The sequence below is a fragment of the Heterocephalus glaber genome, unplaced genomic scaffold, assembly GCF_053883595.1.
Source record: "Heterocephalus glaber isolate CG9 unplaced genomic scaffold, H.glaber_assembly_v1.0 deba00001687, whole genome shotgun sequence".
NCBI lineage: Eukaryota > Metazoa > Chordata > Mammalia > Rodentia > Bathyergidae > Heterocephalus > Heterocephalus glaber.
In genome coordinates this window covers 21195946-21212702 of record NW_028258412.1, presented here as the reverse complement: position 1 = coordinate 21212702, position 16757 = coordinate 21195946, and the positions used below count along the sequence as shown (strand labels likewise).

Here is a 16757-nt window from a genome sequence, read left to right as displayed (position 1 = left end):
CTTGGGAGGCCAGCACCAGAACCACTGAGCTAAATCCCCGGGCCCTCCTTCCTAAATTTTGACACAGTCTAAGTCACTAAAGTGCCCAGGCTAGCCTTCAGTTTGTGACCCTCCTGCCTCATCCTCCCAGAGTGCTGGAAGTGCAGGCCTGCACCGTCACACCCAGCTAGAAGAGGCCCAGAGTACCCCTTAGTCACTCCACTTTATTACCTTTTTCACCTCCTACCCTTCAGCAGGTGAATGAAGTGTTTACTAGGAAGTCGGCCCCATCTGAGTAAGGCCTTGTCTGTTGTGAGCATTCTTTCCTGTCCAGTGCCTGGCATCCACAGAACCTCAATGAACTGTGTTAAACTCATTAAACTCATATCAGACAGTAAAGTCCCTGAGGCCTGGAAGGTCAGATTCTTTGAAGCCCATGTCCACAGGGAGAGGCAGCAGAATTTGGCTCATTTCCTCCCAGGGGGACATACTAGGTTCTCCAGAAGCTAAAGCAAGGAGGTACAGCCTAGGGAGAAATGAAGAGGGCAAGAGAAGTTCTTTATCTCCCCAAATACACTAACACTGGGCGATTGGGGTGTCTCCACCCTTTCATTTTCTGAGGGCCACAGGAAGTCCCCAAGCAGCCCTGGATAGTTCCTCATGCTCTTCTCTGATGGGCACTGGTGAGATAACAGCTCACACCACCACTCAGTGCTGTGGACACCTGGCAATTTCCCTCCTCCAGGTTACCACACAAGCCACCAGTGATGCCCTTGGTGCCTCATTTTGCTTCTTTAATTAAAATGGATCAAATTTTTTTTGGTACTGGGGACCTTGAGCTTGCAAGGTAGGCATGGTGCCACTGAGCTAAATCCCCAGCTAAAATGGACCAAATTTGACACTGCAGCTGGACTTCTGCTATCTAGGCCAAAGAACGATGAAAGCTGAACCCAAGTTGCAGGGTTTCTGTGAGGGCTTAATCTGTGCAGGCGGCAGATCAGTGAGCAAATGAGCACTGGAGGCTGAGGCCTGTGTGATGATTAAAGGAAAGAGCTGATGTAAAAATGTTTAACACAAGGCCTGGCAGTACTTAAGGATTTCTTTTGCATTTTGGTGCATATTACTCAAGGAATGGATAAAGTTTTAAATGCTCAGACTGCATTTTATTTTATTTTATTTTTGGTATCGGAGATTGAACTCGGGTCCTTTTGCCTGCGGGGTAGGTGGCAGAACCACTGAGGATCCCTGGCCCGAGACTGCATTTTAAAAACAACATGGCCTACATTTTGATACTTAGGAAAATTTACGCATTCAAATCTTTGCTTGGGCTATGAATTTCAAATTCTGCCTGGGAAACAAGAGTGTAATGATAGTTTAGTGCTGCCCTTCTGTTTCTTTCCTATATACACATATATCTCAAAATAGTTATTTTAATTTTTTAATTATACAAATAATAAATTTTCAATGTAGAAAAATAAAAAGATACAGATAGGCAATGGTGTTATCTATAACTTTTCAAATTTTTTTCCTTTGGAGATAGATAAATACCTAATTTTGTTAACATAATTTGTGCCTCTCAAAAAAAAAAAAAATCTAGCCATAAAAATAAAGTTCGACTAGCCTTAGATATACAGAACAGGTACTAACCTATATTATATACAAACCTATCTGCACTCACTTTAATTTTTTTTCTTTTGGTGGCAGATTAAACTCAGGGCCTTACACCACAAGCCAAGCATCCTCTACCACTGAGCTATATCTATTGTCCTCATCTGAACTCTGATTTTTAAAATCTAAATTGATAAATCAAGTGTGGTGGCCCACACCTGTAATCCCAGCACTTATGAGGCTGAGGCAGGAAGACTGCCATGAATTCTAGCCTGGTGGATTACACAGTGACTTCAAGGCCAGACTGAACTACATAAAACCTAAAAAGAAAAAAATAATTAAATTGATATGATTAGAATCCCACTAAAGATTACAGCCCCCCTCCCCCTTGTGGTACTGGGAATCAAAGCCAGGGCTCTGCATGTGCTTCATGGTGTTCTTCCACTGAGCTCCTCTTCCAGGTCTAAAAGATTCCCCTTAAACAGAAGCAGTTTCAGAATAACTTATAACTTGATCCAGGGATGCTCCTGGCAAAGAGCCAAGTATTCCTTTTTTCTTAAAATAAGCAGCTTTCTACTACTGCCTCTTTTGAAGAGAATATTCTGCTTATTTGGCCACAAGATCTTCATACATATATATGGTGACATTTAGTAAACGTTTCATTCATTCTGGCCTTCTTGGAAATATTCATCAAACATAGAGGAAGACTCATCTTCATGCTCCTGACACAAAGGAAACAAAACAAGATATATTCACTACTCCCAGTTAGACAAGTGTTGCACACCATTCAGGGAATGCTTTCTATGCAACTAATAAAGCCAGTACCAGCTCCAGGTACTGACCACTGGTAAACTGTTGATGGCGAAGAAAGAGGCATGATGGATAGCCTTTTTCCAGAGATATTGTAAACCACTGTGCATCTCAAGCATTTTACATAGAAAATGACTCTTGGCCAACTTGCTTTGCTAGTGCTCTCCTGACGACTGTCATCAGTCACCCCATGGACATGTGTGAGAGCAGCCAATTTCAAATGGATTTCACCTCCTCTTTGCACAGAACCCCAAGCTGCAAGCCCAGAGACTTAACTCACTGATATCACCTCAATACAAGGTAGAGGGAAGTTGGACACAGGTATAAGTCTCAGACATTATCCAGAAAAGCCCAAGTAATCGCCACCATGACAAAAAACTAATTTAAGGAGTTGCCTGGATTATGAAGGAGGCTGCCAAGTGCTGGCAGATATTTTCCCCAAAGCCAATAAAAACCTCAAATCAGAAATTACCTTTGGTTCTTTAAATTCCAAGTCTTCCCCATACTGAATGGCAAAATCAATATGCTGTAATACGATGTTCATGGTTTCTTCATCTGACTGATCATAAGGTAAAAAGCGAACCATGCTGTAGTCATCAATCTATGAGTTGGGGATTTCAAGAAAAGTTCGTTCTGAAGTTGTGGAAAATACATAATTTTCAACGTAGATCTGAGTTTTTGTTTTTGTTTTGGTACCGGGGATTAAACTCAGGTCCTTGCACTTGTGGGGCAGGTGGTGGATCCACTGAGCTAAATCCCCAGCCCAGATCTGAGTTTTATAACCATTTATACTTCTGCTTAAAAACATTTGTGTCTGGCTGGGGATTTAGCTCAATGGTTCCACTGCCTGCCTTGGAAGTGGAAGGACCCGAGTTCAATCCCCAGCACCAAAAAAAAAAAAAAGAAAAAAAGATTTGTGTCTTTGGAGTAGAGGCAGAGGAGAGGTAGCCAGAGACAGAACACCAACAAATCATTATTGATTTTCTGGCCTCTGACCCTTCAGAACATTCACTGGCTCTTTACTGTGACAGACTGTTCCATGAGTATTTATCTGAATTCAACACCAGCTAGAAATGTCATAAAGGTACAAACAGTTCAGAGCTGTCCAAATGGCTTGAAATAATAACATGTTAATTTATTGGCCTGCCATTAACTACTTTTTTATTTGTTTGTTTGAGACAGGGTCTCACTATGTAGTTCAGACTGGTTCTGAACTTACTATGTAGCCCAGGCTGGCCTCGAACTTGTGGCAATACTCCTGCCTCAGCCTCCTGAGTGCTGGGATTACAGGCATGTGCCATCAAGGCCTGTGACAATAACTACTTCTAAGTTAAACTTCTTATGGTCCACTCAGTCCCTGGCCACCTCCCTCCTCTTTGCAGAACATTGCGCTGGACTGTGCCTCTTGCAGAGGTGGCCACTGACTGGATGTGGGCAAACACTTTGAGTTATTTAGGGGGAAAAAAAATCCAAAACTGCATTTCAAAAGCTTACCAGTCCACATACAGCTTTAGTCAATTTTTTGAATTTTTTGCTTCGTAGGTCACTCGTTGAATCTTCTAACAAAGAATACATATCTGGATCTAGAAACCTTTAAAAGTGAGAAAAGACTAACAAATAAAAGGAAGAACAAATCAGCAGCTGAGAACTGACGGTAACGGAAGAATAGCGAACTCACTTCTCAATTTCCTTTTTAGCTTTCTTACTCAGCAGATCCATTTTCGTCATGATGTTAACTTGTGGGATTTCTAAAGAGACCATGGCGCTCAGGGCTGCCAGGATGCCAGATATAAACTGAAGGAAGAAACAGAAAAGAGATGAGTTAGTTGTTGGCAAAAAAAAGTCTTCAAATAAAGGGCCTTCTACTCCTCCTTGGAAGAGAAGTGGCCCAAGTAAAAGAAATGCTAGCTGGGCGTGGTGGCCAAGCCTGTAATCTCAGCCTTTAGGAGGCTGAGGCAGGAGGATCGCTTGGAGTTTGAGACCAGCATAGGCTACATAGTGAGTTCAAAGTCAACCTGCACTACAAAGCAAGATCTGCCTTAAAAAAGAAAAAAAAAAAAGAAAAGAAACCACCAGAAATGCTGAAATTATAGAAAAAGAGGAGGGAAGATGTAGATTTAAGCTCCAGTGATTACATATCTGCACTTGATCTAGCCAAAAGGCCGAGAAGCAATGGGATTACATATCTGGATTTAGACAGCACTGTTAATCACTCTTCCCATCTAATACCTTCAAGAGCTATTTGTGAGAAATGAAATTGGATTTAGATAGTTTGTAAACTGGACAAAAGGTCCTCAGCAAATTAAAAACACTTATTTTTATTAACATACTCTATATATTTCATTTATTTATTTTTGAGACAGGGTCATACTATGTGGCCCAGGTTGGCCTTGAAATCACAGTGATCCTCTCCTGCCTTAGTCTCTCGAGTACTTGGACTACAGGCGTGCATCATCATGCCTGGTTGGCCTCTCTTTTCCTCCTGCCCCCTGCCATATGTATTTTTCTTTTTTCTTTTTTTAAAAACAAGAGTTTCACTGTGTCGTTCAGGTTGGCTTTGAACTCATTATGTAGGCCAGGCTGGTCTTGAACCTGTGGCAATCCTCCTGCCTCAGCCTCTGGAGTGGTGGGATTACAGGTATGCACCACCATGCTCAGCATCTGGCCTCTATATTTTATTTTTTTATTGGTACATTTTAGATATACATAATAACATTCATCATAGGGAATTTATACCTGGACATAATGTATCTTGTTTCTTTGTTTGCCATTCCCCTCCCCTCCCTTCAAACCCTCTTCCTTCATTTACAAAAGCTGTTACCATTTTTGTCTTTTTTCCCTTGTCCCTTCCTTTCTTATTCCCCCTCCCTTGTTCCCCTTCTCACTTGAATATTTTCTTCCCATTTCCCAATATCTATTATACATTTTGGTCCTTATTTCCACTTCTGGTTTCTCATACCAGAGAAACAATGGGGTATTTAAACACGTGTGTCTGATTTATTTAACTTAAAAGAGTATGGTCTCAAGGTGTATGCATTTAGCTAGAAACGTCTCAAGCTCATCCTTTATGGCAGAGTATAAAAAAGCTATTGTATAAAAAAAACACATCTTCCTTATCCATTCATTGGTATCAACCATTGGTATCACATCTGGGCTGTTTCCAAGATTTAGCTATAACAAACTGTGCCGCTATAAACATAGGTGTGTATATATTGCTATGGTATGCTTTTAATTCTTTCAGGAAGGTATCAAGAAGGGGAATAGCTGACTCAAATGGAACCTCTAGTTTTAATTTTTTAAGGAATCTCCACACCGATTTTCACAGTGGTTGCACTAGTCTATACTCCCACTAACAGTGGAAAAGGGTTCCTTTTTCCCCATATCCCTGCCAGCATTTTTTATTGGTTGATTTCTTGATAATAGTCATTCTTTATGGAGATGGAACCTCAGTATTATTTTAATTTATATCTCTTGAATAACTAGTGATGTTGAACATTTTTTCATATATTTATTTGCCATTTCTATTTCTTCATCTGTAACCCATTGGTTGTTCAGGAGGGTGTTATTTAATTTCCATATGTTTATGAAGTTTTTGTGGTTTCTTTTGCCATTGATTTCCAATTTCATTGCACTACGGTATGATGATATGCATTGGATAATTTCAATTCCTTTGCATTAATTAAGCATGTTCTGTGAGCTAGTATGTGGTCTATTTTGGAGAATGTCCCATGTCCAGCTGAGAAGAATGTGTATTTTTTTTTTTTTTTGGTACCGGGGATCAAACTTGGGACCTTGCGCTTGCGAGGCAGTCGCCAGAACCACTGAGCTAAATCCCCGGCCCAAGAATGTGTATTTTGATGTTGTGGGGTGGAACACTGTAGACATCTACTAAGTCTATTTACTCAATGGTTTGGTTTCAGTTCTGATATTTGTTGATTTTTTGTCTAGTTTATTTATTTGTGACAGTGGAGTATTCAGGTCCCATTACAACTGAATTAGTGCTTGATTTTCCATGTCTGTTAATATTTATTTTATGTAGTTTGATGCGCTGGTATTTGGTGCATATATATTTATGATTATTATCTCTTCCTCTTAGATTGTTCCCTTTACAGGGATGTAGTAACCTTCTTTGTTTCTCTTAATCAGTCTTGGCTTGAAATCCACACTGTCTGCAAACAGAATAGCTACCCTGCTTTTTTCCAAGTTCCTATCCCATGGAGTATTGTTTTCTAACCTTTGACTTTCAGTCTATGAATTTCTTTTTGAAATAAATTTGTTTCTTGTATGCAGCATATTGTTCAATCTGGGTTCTTGATCCATTCTGACAGTCTGGTTCTTTTCATTGGTGAATTGAGACCATTTAGGTTGATGGTTATATCTGATATGTATTGGCTTATACTTATCATGTTATTTTCCTCTTGTTGGTTCCTGTTTCCCCCCCCCGTTTAATTACTTGCTTTATTTATGGTGGATTTATTCTGTTGGGGTTCATGGAGTTGTAGTCCTTGTTATCTCTTTCTAGAATGTCCTTCAGAACATTTTTGGAGTGCTGGTTTGGTGGTCATGAATTTCTTCAGGTGTTCTTTTTCATGGAAATATCTTATTTCTCCCTCAATTTTGAAAGTTTTGCAGGGTACATCAATCTGGGCTGGAGGTCGTTTTTTCTGGGCTTGAAATACTTCACTCCAAGCTCTCCCTAACTCAAGGGTTTGTGTTGAGATTTGTTGTGATTCTGATGAGGTTCCCTTTATAGGTGATTTTTTTCCCCCTCTAATAGCTTTTAATATTTTCTTCTTGTGTTGAATTTCTGGAATCTTGACTATTCATTCTAACAATGTAGATTTTTTGTTTTTGCATTACTGAGGATTAAACTCAGGAACTTGCACTTGCAAGGCAGGTGCAGTGCCACTGAGCTAAATCCCCGGCCCCTAATGTAGATTTTTTTTTATCATGGCTAACTGGAGTCCTATATGCCTGACTTACGTGTATGTCAAATTCTTTTTCCATGCTTGTGAAGTTTTCTGCCATTACTTCTGTAAACAGGCTTTTTAAGTTGTTTGCACTGTCTCCTGCTTTCACTGACACTGATCAATCTTGTTTTTCTTCTTTGCATCATCTAGCAGCTGTTGGATTTTTCATGGTCCCTTTCTATTTTTAAGAAATCTTTTTTTTCATGATCACTTATCAAAATACTGTCTTCTGTATCTGACATTCTTTCCTCACATTGGCTCATTCTGCTGTGAATACTGTCAATGGAAATTTTTGAGGTTCTTTTTGGTACTGGGGATCGAACTTAGGTCTTTGCGCTTGCAAGGCAGGCAGCGGCACCACTGAGCTGAATCTCCAGCCCTTTCAATGGAACTTTTAAACTCCTGGATATGTTTGAATCTGTTTCATGGATTTCATTTGTTTCCTATGTCGGGTGTTCATGGTTTCCATTATTTTCCTAAGCTCTTCTAATTTTTTAAAAACTATCTGTATCTGTTCTAGAATCACTAACCATGTCTTTCATTATGGTAATCATCTCTGTAGTTATCTGAGAAATTCAGAGTTCTGAGGTCAGTTGGTCCCTCTCCAAGATGGCTACCAGACAATTGCCCTCTCCTGGGGGGCATTTGAGACTGAATAACTCAGCAGCCACTGCAGTCTGTTGCATCCATTGCTACATTCCACTGGTGTGTTTCTCCATGGAGGCCTCTGGCACTGCCAGAAGTCACTTTGTGTCTTCAGGTTTTAGCTGCACCTCCCATGCAGTAAATCAGGGCTCAAGGAGAAAGCACTGCTTGCCACCTCCTTCTTCTACATTGAGGTCTCTCTCTTCATCTTCCTTCAGATCTTTGCTGGGTTCTGGGGACCCACTTCCCACAGTCTTCTCATGTTCTACATTCCAGAGTCTAGACACCAAATCTTGGAGAGGCTGTTTCTCTGCTGTTCACTGCTTCACCATCTTCCTGGAAGTCCACCTACAGTTTTGGTTTTCTTTTTAATAATTTTTTTGTTTTGTTTTGTTTTGTTTTTTTGGAGACAGGGTCTCACTAAGTAGTCCAAACCAGTCTTTAACTTGTGGTGATCCTGCCTCAACCTGCTGAGTGCTGGGATGACAGGCATGTGCCACCATGCCTGGCTGATGATTAGTTTTGAATGCCCATCATGTGTCAGGTCTCCTGGCCTCTATATTTTAAAAAATACCACCTACCTCAATTTTTTCTTGATAAGCAGGTTCTCAAAATCTGTATGATATCATCATTTACTACTTTCAAGTTAAAATGTTAGCATAATTCAATAACAAGGGATACTAAATCACTGAAATAGTCTGGTGAAATGTCCAGAATCACACAGTAATTAAAGGAGACTGTTTTCTGCTTGTACCCATCATTGAAAAATCAACAAAAGATTTATCCTCATACCTTAAAGGACTCTACCATGAACTGGGAATCAACAAGGAACACACCACAGACTCGGAACTCCCACTGTTCCAGCTGCTGGACCAGCTGTTTCATCACAGGCAGGTGAGTGTACAACTCGATCTGACCTACGTGATGAACATCACAAGAATGGGACAAACAGGAAATAGGTTAAACATCAAACAGAGAACAGAAATTTTCCCCCTAAGATGATGGTGGAAAAAGAATTGGAGATCACTTCTTTGTAATAACGTACGCAATTTTTATAGGGCCTTCCAGCCTCTCAAATCAATCATAAAACCTAAGGTAATGCCACCATGAGAATCTCAAGCCAACTACCCAGTCTAATGTACAAAATGAAGCTCCTCACACTACATAGTTTACCAGTCAAAAGTGAGTACTGAGCCTGGGAATATAGCTCCATAAGACCTTGCCTGGCACACCCAGCTCAATATCCAGCATTATGGGGAAAAAAGGCAAGTACTAGAATACTACAAAGGGTTGTGCAGTTTGGAAATACTCACCAAACCCTACATTTATGATGTATACACTTACTGCAAGTATATCTATGTTCAATTAGAAACAAAGGGGAGAAACAGATGAGGGCCATAAATGATTAGCTAGGTTAGGCTCAGGTCTTAAGAAACCATCCGGGTGCCGGGGATTTAGCTCAGTGGTTCCTGTGCCTGCCTTGCAAGCACAAGGTCCTGAGTTCGATCCCCATAGCCCCCCAAAAAAGAAACCATCTGTAATTACCAGACTCACCATATGGCATTTTCCTCCTTGGTCACTGTGCTCCAGCCACTCTGCCCTTTGCAGTGCCTCAAACCCTCCCGTTCCTGGCTGCTCAAGGCCTTCGGCCTGCTGTGCCCTCTGCCTGGACCACTGTCTTTTCACTTTTGCCCCATGGCCCAGCTTAATGGCCACCAGATCTGAAGCCTCTCTAAGCTCCCTGCTTCATGACAGTTTGTTACTTCTGTGGGATGCTGGTCACAAATGAATATTAAGTCATCATGGGGGTGATTTTGTTTACATTCATGCGCTCTGTGGACTGTGAGCTCTGTGATGGCAGAGACCATGGCTCCTTCACTCTCTATGGTATTCCCTCAACAACCTCAGTGGATGAGTTTAAGACTTTGGCACCTTACTGCACTACAGTCTAGAGCTATAAATGCTCACCACACCTTCTTCCACTGAGAACACAATTACATCTTCAAGGAAAGCAACACATATTCACATTCCTGACTTGCCTGGACAGTCGAAAAGGATGTAGTCATCTTCCACATGGCCAAGACAGTTCTCTAGCCAGTCAAAATTATTGGCAAAATACTCCATGCAAAACACCAATCCTCCATTGGGACCGAACCGCAGAGAGTCATCCTCCATCACATCATCTACCTCAATCAGTTCCCGGATATCTGAAAGGGACAGACAGGGCCGAGAATAGAACTATTCACTTGAAACTTATTATCCTCTCCCATAATAACAATTATATAAAAACTCACATGTATGAAATTATTTATGTACTTTTGACTGTAGTAGTGTTAATGAACAAGGAACTGACCAATAAATTATTATATAGCCAGACATTGTACAATGGAGTACTATTTAGCCACAAAAAGGGGAAAGTGCTTTAAGGACTAATACAATCTCCCATATATAAATAATTAAGTAAAAATAAATGATTGCCAGGGATTTAGCTCAGTGGTTCCGCTGCCTGCCTGGCAAGCACAAGGTCCTGAGTTTGATCCCTGGTACCTAAATAAATAAATGGTGCAGAAGTCTGCAAGAATACCATCAAGTGGTGCATGCCCACAATCCCAGCTACTCAGGGTTGAGGCAGGAGGACTGAAAGTTTGACCCCAGCCTTGGCAACTTAGTGAGATGATGTCTTAAAAAGGGATGGGGGGCCAGGGATTTAGCTCAGTGGTTCTGCCGCCTGCCTTGTAAGCGCAAGGACCCGAGTTTGATCCCCCGTACCAAAAAAAAAAAAAAAAGAAAAAGGGATGGGGATTCTGGGGATATAGCTCAGTGACAGAGCTCCTTGGCGTTTGATTTTCCAGTACTAGAAAAAACAATGAATCATATGTCTTAAAAACAAAACAGAAAAACAAAAATTCAGTAGACACCCGTAATAAATATACGTCCTGGATTTTATATGCACAGACCATCTTTGGAAGGACACACCAGAAACTGTTAAGAGTGGCTTCCTCCAGGGAGGAGATCTGAACGTTGGGGAACAGAGCTGGGAAGGAGACATTTTCCAGCACAGGCTTAGTCTTTTGCATTTTGAACCATGTGAATATGTACTATTAAAAAAAAAAAAGCCGGGTGTGGTGGCACATGCCTGTAATCCCAGCACTTGGGAGGCTGAGGCAGGTGGATCACTGAGTTTGGATCACTGAGTTTGGATCACTGAGTTCCGATCACTGAGTTCGAGGCCAGCCTAGGCTACATAGTGAGTTCAGGGCCAACCTAAACTACAAAGGGAGAGACCCTGCCTCAAAAAAAAAAAAAAGTGGCCGGGGATTTAGCTCAGTGGCACCACGCCCGCCTGGCTCAAGGTCCTGAATTAAAATCCCAGAACCAAAAGAAAAAAAAAGTGAAAACAATGAAAGCTATGGTTTTGTTTTTGTACCAGGGATTGAACTCTGGACCTTGACCTTGCCAGACAGGCAGTCAAGGTATTGTCTTTTAACATGATGATCCTAGGGAAGCTACTTAACCTCCAGAGCCTCACTTTCCCTTTTATAAAATGGGAAGTGGGGTGAGAATCATACATCCTTGGGTAGAAGGATGAAAATTAACATAAATCATCTATAAGAGGGGCTTAAAAATTCTGGAATATTTATGGTTCTCAAAAATTTTTGGAAATCAGTATTTAGATATTAGGTTTTTGTTTTGTTTTGGTACTGAGTATAGACTAAGGGCCTCATGGCTACTAGGGAAGGGCTCTACCACTGAACTACATCTCCAAGCCTTTTAAAATTTTATTTTAAGACAGGGTCTCACTATGTTACCCAGGCTGGCCTCAAATTTATGATCCTCTTGCCTCAGCCTCCTGATTAGTTGAAAGGACAGCCCATGCCTGGCTCTACCTTAGATTTTTATTTATATTTCTACCCAAATCTATAATCTTTGTCATAGGGAACTGGGCTTCATTCACAGGCATATTTACACTGATATTCCATTCCTACCCTTCCTCCAAGGATAAATAATGATCCACGCAGGGACAATAAAATTGGTCTTCTAGAAGGATGAACCAAAGACATTGGTCAGTTGGTAAAACACCTCAACCAGAAAATGATGTAAACCTGGGTACCTTACCAGGCCACACACAAACTAAAGCAAGAAAAGAGAAAAGAGCAGAGATAGACAGAAAGCAGGTTTTGGTTCTTGCTAGTTTTTATGTTTTGGAGCCTAGATTCTCATAAAAATCTTGTTCTTGGGTTTTGTGAGAGGCTCTGAGTCTATCCAGTATATCTTTCCAGGCTGGTTTCAAATTCACGATCCTTCTGCTCTAGCCTACCAAGTACTAGGATTACAAGTGTGCACCATATAGTTTGGCTCTAGTATCTCCTCCTCTCCAACCAGCCTTTCCCCAATCCACCCACTTTGAGATAAGAACCACACCCACCATTATCAGAAATCAGACTTGACTACCAACACTGCTAGCAAAGGCAAGACCCTCCCAGTTCAGGTCTCCTTTCCTTTCTCACACTTGAGGTTTTTTTTGTACCGGTGATTGAACTCTGGTCCTTGTGCCTGCGAAACCACTGATCTAAATCCCCGGCCCTCTTGAGGTTATTTCTAATCTCTTTGACATCTTCAGTATCATTTTCTTTTTTGTTTGAAGCAGGGTCTCACTATGTGACCTAGCTGGTCTCAAACTCCTGGGCTCAAGTGATCCTCCCATCTCAGCCTTCTGAGGAGCTGAGACTACAGGCACGCGCCATCCTGCCTGGCCTCACCTGGCATTTGTGAAGGTATATTTTCCTCCTTCCTTTCTGATGCCACTCCTCTACTGGACCTCTGAAGAAGAAACAACTTCAAGGTTCAGTCTTGGATTCCTCTTCTCTAACCACACTCCTTTCCCTATAAGCTCATCGAGACCTGGGGCTTTATGTATCTAGGTATAAAGGACCCAGATATAGTATCTTTGCTGGGGCCAGGGATTTAGCTCAGTGGTTCTGTCACCTGCCTTGCAAGTGCAAGGTCCCGAGTTCGATCCCTGGTACCAAAGGAAAAAAAAAAACTGCATCTTTGGGATGTGAGTAGTTTCTACTTAACTTTATTCTTTTTTGCTTGAACTAGCTTGAGTACCTTCTGTGTACTGCAATCAAATTAGTTTTAGTATAGATTTACTACAGTAGGACTAAGCAAGAAAGGAGCAGAAGGGAAGAGAGGTAGGGGAGGAGTCTACTCATTATAAATCCTACGTGAAAAACCAAGAAAGGATACTGTCACACATCCCCATGAATACGCAGCATTAAATGACATTCACCCTCGTGAGGTTCACCACGAACCAAGGGACTAGAGTGTAACAGTTTTTGAAATTTTTCAGTTTCTCTGCCTAGAAGCTAGCACTCCCTGCCTTCTCCACCCTTGCCCTTCATGAGGAGAAGGCTCTGCCAGGACTTACCAGCCATCACAGGGTAGTTGAAGTGTTCTGCTGCCGGATCTAGGTTGACCACCTGGACAGACCGGTTGAGGGCTTCACAGTGCTGGACCACGGTGGCACAGTAGGTGCTCTGTAATGCCACAAGGCATGTGGAGTTAGATCACGCGGTGCAATGATATTCTCTGTACACCTAGAAGGTATCTCCACATTCTTTGGAGCAGTATCCACTAAAGCCAAGCCACTGGCTTCATAACCAAAAGGCTGGCTGAAAATGAGACAAAAGACACTGCCTGGGTTGTAGCTCCAGACTTGCCTTGAACTCATAGGAAACGCCATGGAAGCTGCTTCCTCTCTGGCCTTCAATTTTCTGTCTCTAACTGGGTTGTCTTCTATGATCATTAAAGTTACTTATTGCTTTAACAATCAACAAGGGGAATTTAAAGGGAAGTGTTCTGGAGTTGAAAATGTAGCTTAGAGGCAGGGCTCATGCTTTAAAAGCATGAGGCCCTGGATTTGATCCCTAGCCTCAAAAGAAAAAAAGGAAAGACTTCTTTCAGTGTAGCACCCAACATGCAGTTCTTCTACTAGGACTTACAGAGTCCAAACAAAGCTTTAGGTAGAAGGGCCACGGTGATGTGTGATGTCTCTGAGTAGGGAGTATCTGAGCACATGGGAATATGCCTGTCAACCTAGGAAAACAGCACTCCAAAGAGGAAGCATCAAGGTCAATAAAATAGCCCACAGATGAGTTATCAGCTTGTCACTTCTGCTTTACAGAGCTCTTTACTCTTCAAGTATTCCTTACCACACAATGTTAAAATCCCTAAGCTACTTTTTTTTCCCCCTCAGTACTGGGAATCAAACTCAGGACCTTGCTCAGTGCTGCTGAGCTACATCCCCAGCCCTCTAAGCTACTTTTTGTCTCTTCCACCCACCCTGTTTAAAGACAGAGCTGTTATCTCAGTCTTTTTTCCTTCCAGTTAAAAGGATTGAACCCATGGCCTTTGCATTGAGCTACATTCCTAGTTCTTTATAAAAAATTTTTTTATTTTGAGGTAGGGTCTTTTTGCTAAGTTCCCAAGTTGTCCAGGCTGGCCTTGAACTTTGGATGCTCCAGCCTCAGCCTCCCAGAGTTCTAGGATTACAGGCCTGCACCACCATGCCTAGCTTCTCAATCAGTTTTATAACCCCAAGGACCAGCACAGTACCTGTTACATAATAAATGCTTGGTAATTATTTCTATCTGACTGACTTACTATGTTTAAACATAACATCCACAAGGACAAAGACTTTTGTTCACTACACAATCACAAGGGCTCAAATCAGTACCTGACATAAAGAACATTCTCAATGAGTATTTTTGGTAGTGGCCATCAAAAATTTTTAGATAGTTTTTAACACAATTCAAAAATTAATCTAGGGCCAGGGATTTAGCTCAGTGGCACCACACCTGCCTTGTAAGTGCAAGGTCCTCAGTTTGATCCCCAGTACCAAAAAAAAAATCTAGAATACAGATAATTTCCATCATGCTTCTCTCCTTTACACACATTATTCTCTCTGATTTGGAAGCCATCTCCGGGGATCATCCCATGTCTTAACAGAAAGTCATCTATCTTCTTAGACACAGGCTCTGAATAGGTAAAGGTCACTTAGTCACATGTGTACCTCTTGAATCTAGAAAGGTCAGTGGCTCAGAACGTGTTTCTTGAAGACAGATGCCACAGGACACATCCACAGACTCTAGTGTTTCCCACACGTCTGTGATTTGACCACTATCTTCACCATTTCTACTGTATTTGAGTGCTTCTAACATTATTCCTTTAGTATTTGTTTATAAGAGAAACTATCACTATTGTAAACAGAAACCAATTATGATTACATTTATCATAATATGAAGGTAACCATAAAATTATATACAACTTTTAAATGAATTTGTGTGTGTGGTACTAGAGATTGAAACCGGGGAGTACTTGGTGGTGCACACCTGTGGTCCCAACACTCAGGAGGCTGAGGCATGAGGTTGACTCAGGAGGTTGGCAAGTTCAAGGCCAGCCTAAACTATATAGTGAGGCCCTGCCTTTAAAAAAAAAAAAAAAAGCCAAAACCTCCCCACAAAACCCTACAAGTCCCCCCTCCCCTCAAAAAAACAGGGAGTGCTGAACTAAATTCCTAGCCCTTTTGTTGTATTTTGTTTTGAGGCCAGCTTTGAACTTGCAATCCTGCATCAGCTTCCAGAAGAGCTGGAATTACAGACATGTGCCACTGGGGACCTCTAAACTTTTAGCTAGGATTAAACTTTTAATCCTAGCTAAACAGAGTTTCCTATTAAAAGTCATGAGTCTAAAATCTGCTCTCTGAAAAGACTTGGGAATTAAATGTTGAAGATACACTAGAACCAAACAAATCTCACCTCACTACAAAGTGAAGAACTGAGAGAACTGAAAAGGGAACAACTTTCTCCATATATGATCCAATGATTTTTAATGTCAGCTCCATGTAGCACCTAATATCCACCACAAATACCAAAAGTCTATGTCCTAACCTCTGAGAACAGTAAAGGACAAGACTCCACGTTAACTTCCTGGGTGCTAAATAAGGTCTGATTCTGGAGTTAGACAAAAACTGGACTCAAATTCTGGCCGTAACATACTACCATGTGATCTTGGGCAGACACTTAACCCTTTCTTTTTGAGAATAGTAAGACCTATCTCACAAGGTGGTTGTGTAAATAAATAAGGCGTTGAGCGCAGTACCAATAAATATTACATTCCCCCCCCACACTTTTTTTTTTTTTGTACCGGGGATCGAACTTGGGACCTTGCGCTTGCGAGACAGGCGCCGGAACCACTGAGCTAAATCCCCGGCTCGAGTACCAATAAATATTAACAGCTATCGTAATTTTTCTTTCAAGCTAAAACGGGGCACGAAGGGCATAAGTGAGTTGCCCAAAGTCTCTGAGACCCACCCCAGTACACACACCCGCTGCCTTCTCAAGAAATGAACTGCTTCCCACTGCGATTTTTATCTCCTTACCTTCCCACTGCCTGCGGGGCCCATGACCAGCTGCGCATACCGGGGCATGTCGGCTCTCCAGGCCCCCGCTGCCGACAGCCACACTCCCTTCAGCCTGCGCGCGACACCCACCGAGTTCCGGGAACATTAAAGGTGAACCAATCACAATCCAAATCCCGTTTATGGCTCCAGTTCTGCCACACCCCTGACTACGGAGCGTTCCTTGGGCCAAGACAAATGAGAATCGGGTCCTGAAGAAACGATTGTCTGGTGGAAAAGATACGAGCATGTGCAAAAGTAGTAGCCGGAAACCCGCAGTTGAA

General features: G+C 41.7%; 1 protein-coding gene across 1 annotated transcript; it reads right to left on the bottom strand.

Annotated features, from left to right (window-relative positions):
• Positions 1-1120: 1120 nt before the first annotated feature.
• On the bottom strand, positions 1121-16682 carry Gpn3 (GPN-loop GTPase 3). The gene is made up of 8 exons (XM_004921075.4): positions 16456-16682; positions 13444-13552; positions 10052-10219; positions 8805-8929; positions 4076-4191; positions 3892-3988; positions 2870-2998; positions 1121-2309 (listed from the first exon to the last, which is right to left on the bottom strand). The coding sequence occupies exons 1-8, from the start codon at positions 16501-16503 to the stop codon at positions 2247-2249; spliced, it is 855 nt and encodes a 284-aa protein (XP_004921132.2). The 5' UTR covers positions 16504-16682; the 3' UTR covers positions 1121-2246.
• Between the last annotated feature and the right edge of the window lie 75 nt (positions 16683-16757).

Coding starts and splice junctions, on each gene's coding strand:
- Gpn3 (XM_004921075.4), bottom strand. CDS start 16,503: ATGCCCCGGTATGCGCAGCTGGTCATGGGCCCCGCAGGCAGTGGGAAG. Junction 8,930..10,051: donor CATCCTTTTCGACTGTCCAG/GCAAGTCAGGAA, acceptor TTCATCACGTAG/GTCAGATCGAGTTGTACACT. Junction 2,999..3,891: donor CTAAAGCTGTATGTGGACTG/GTAAGCTTTTGA, acceptor CCCAACTCATAG/ATTGATGACTACAGCATGGT.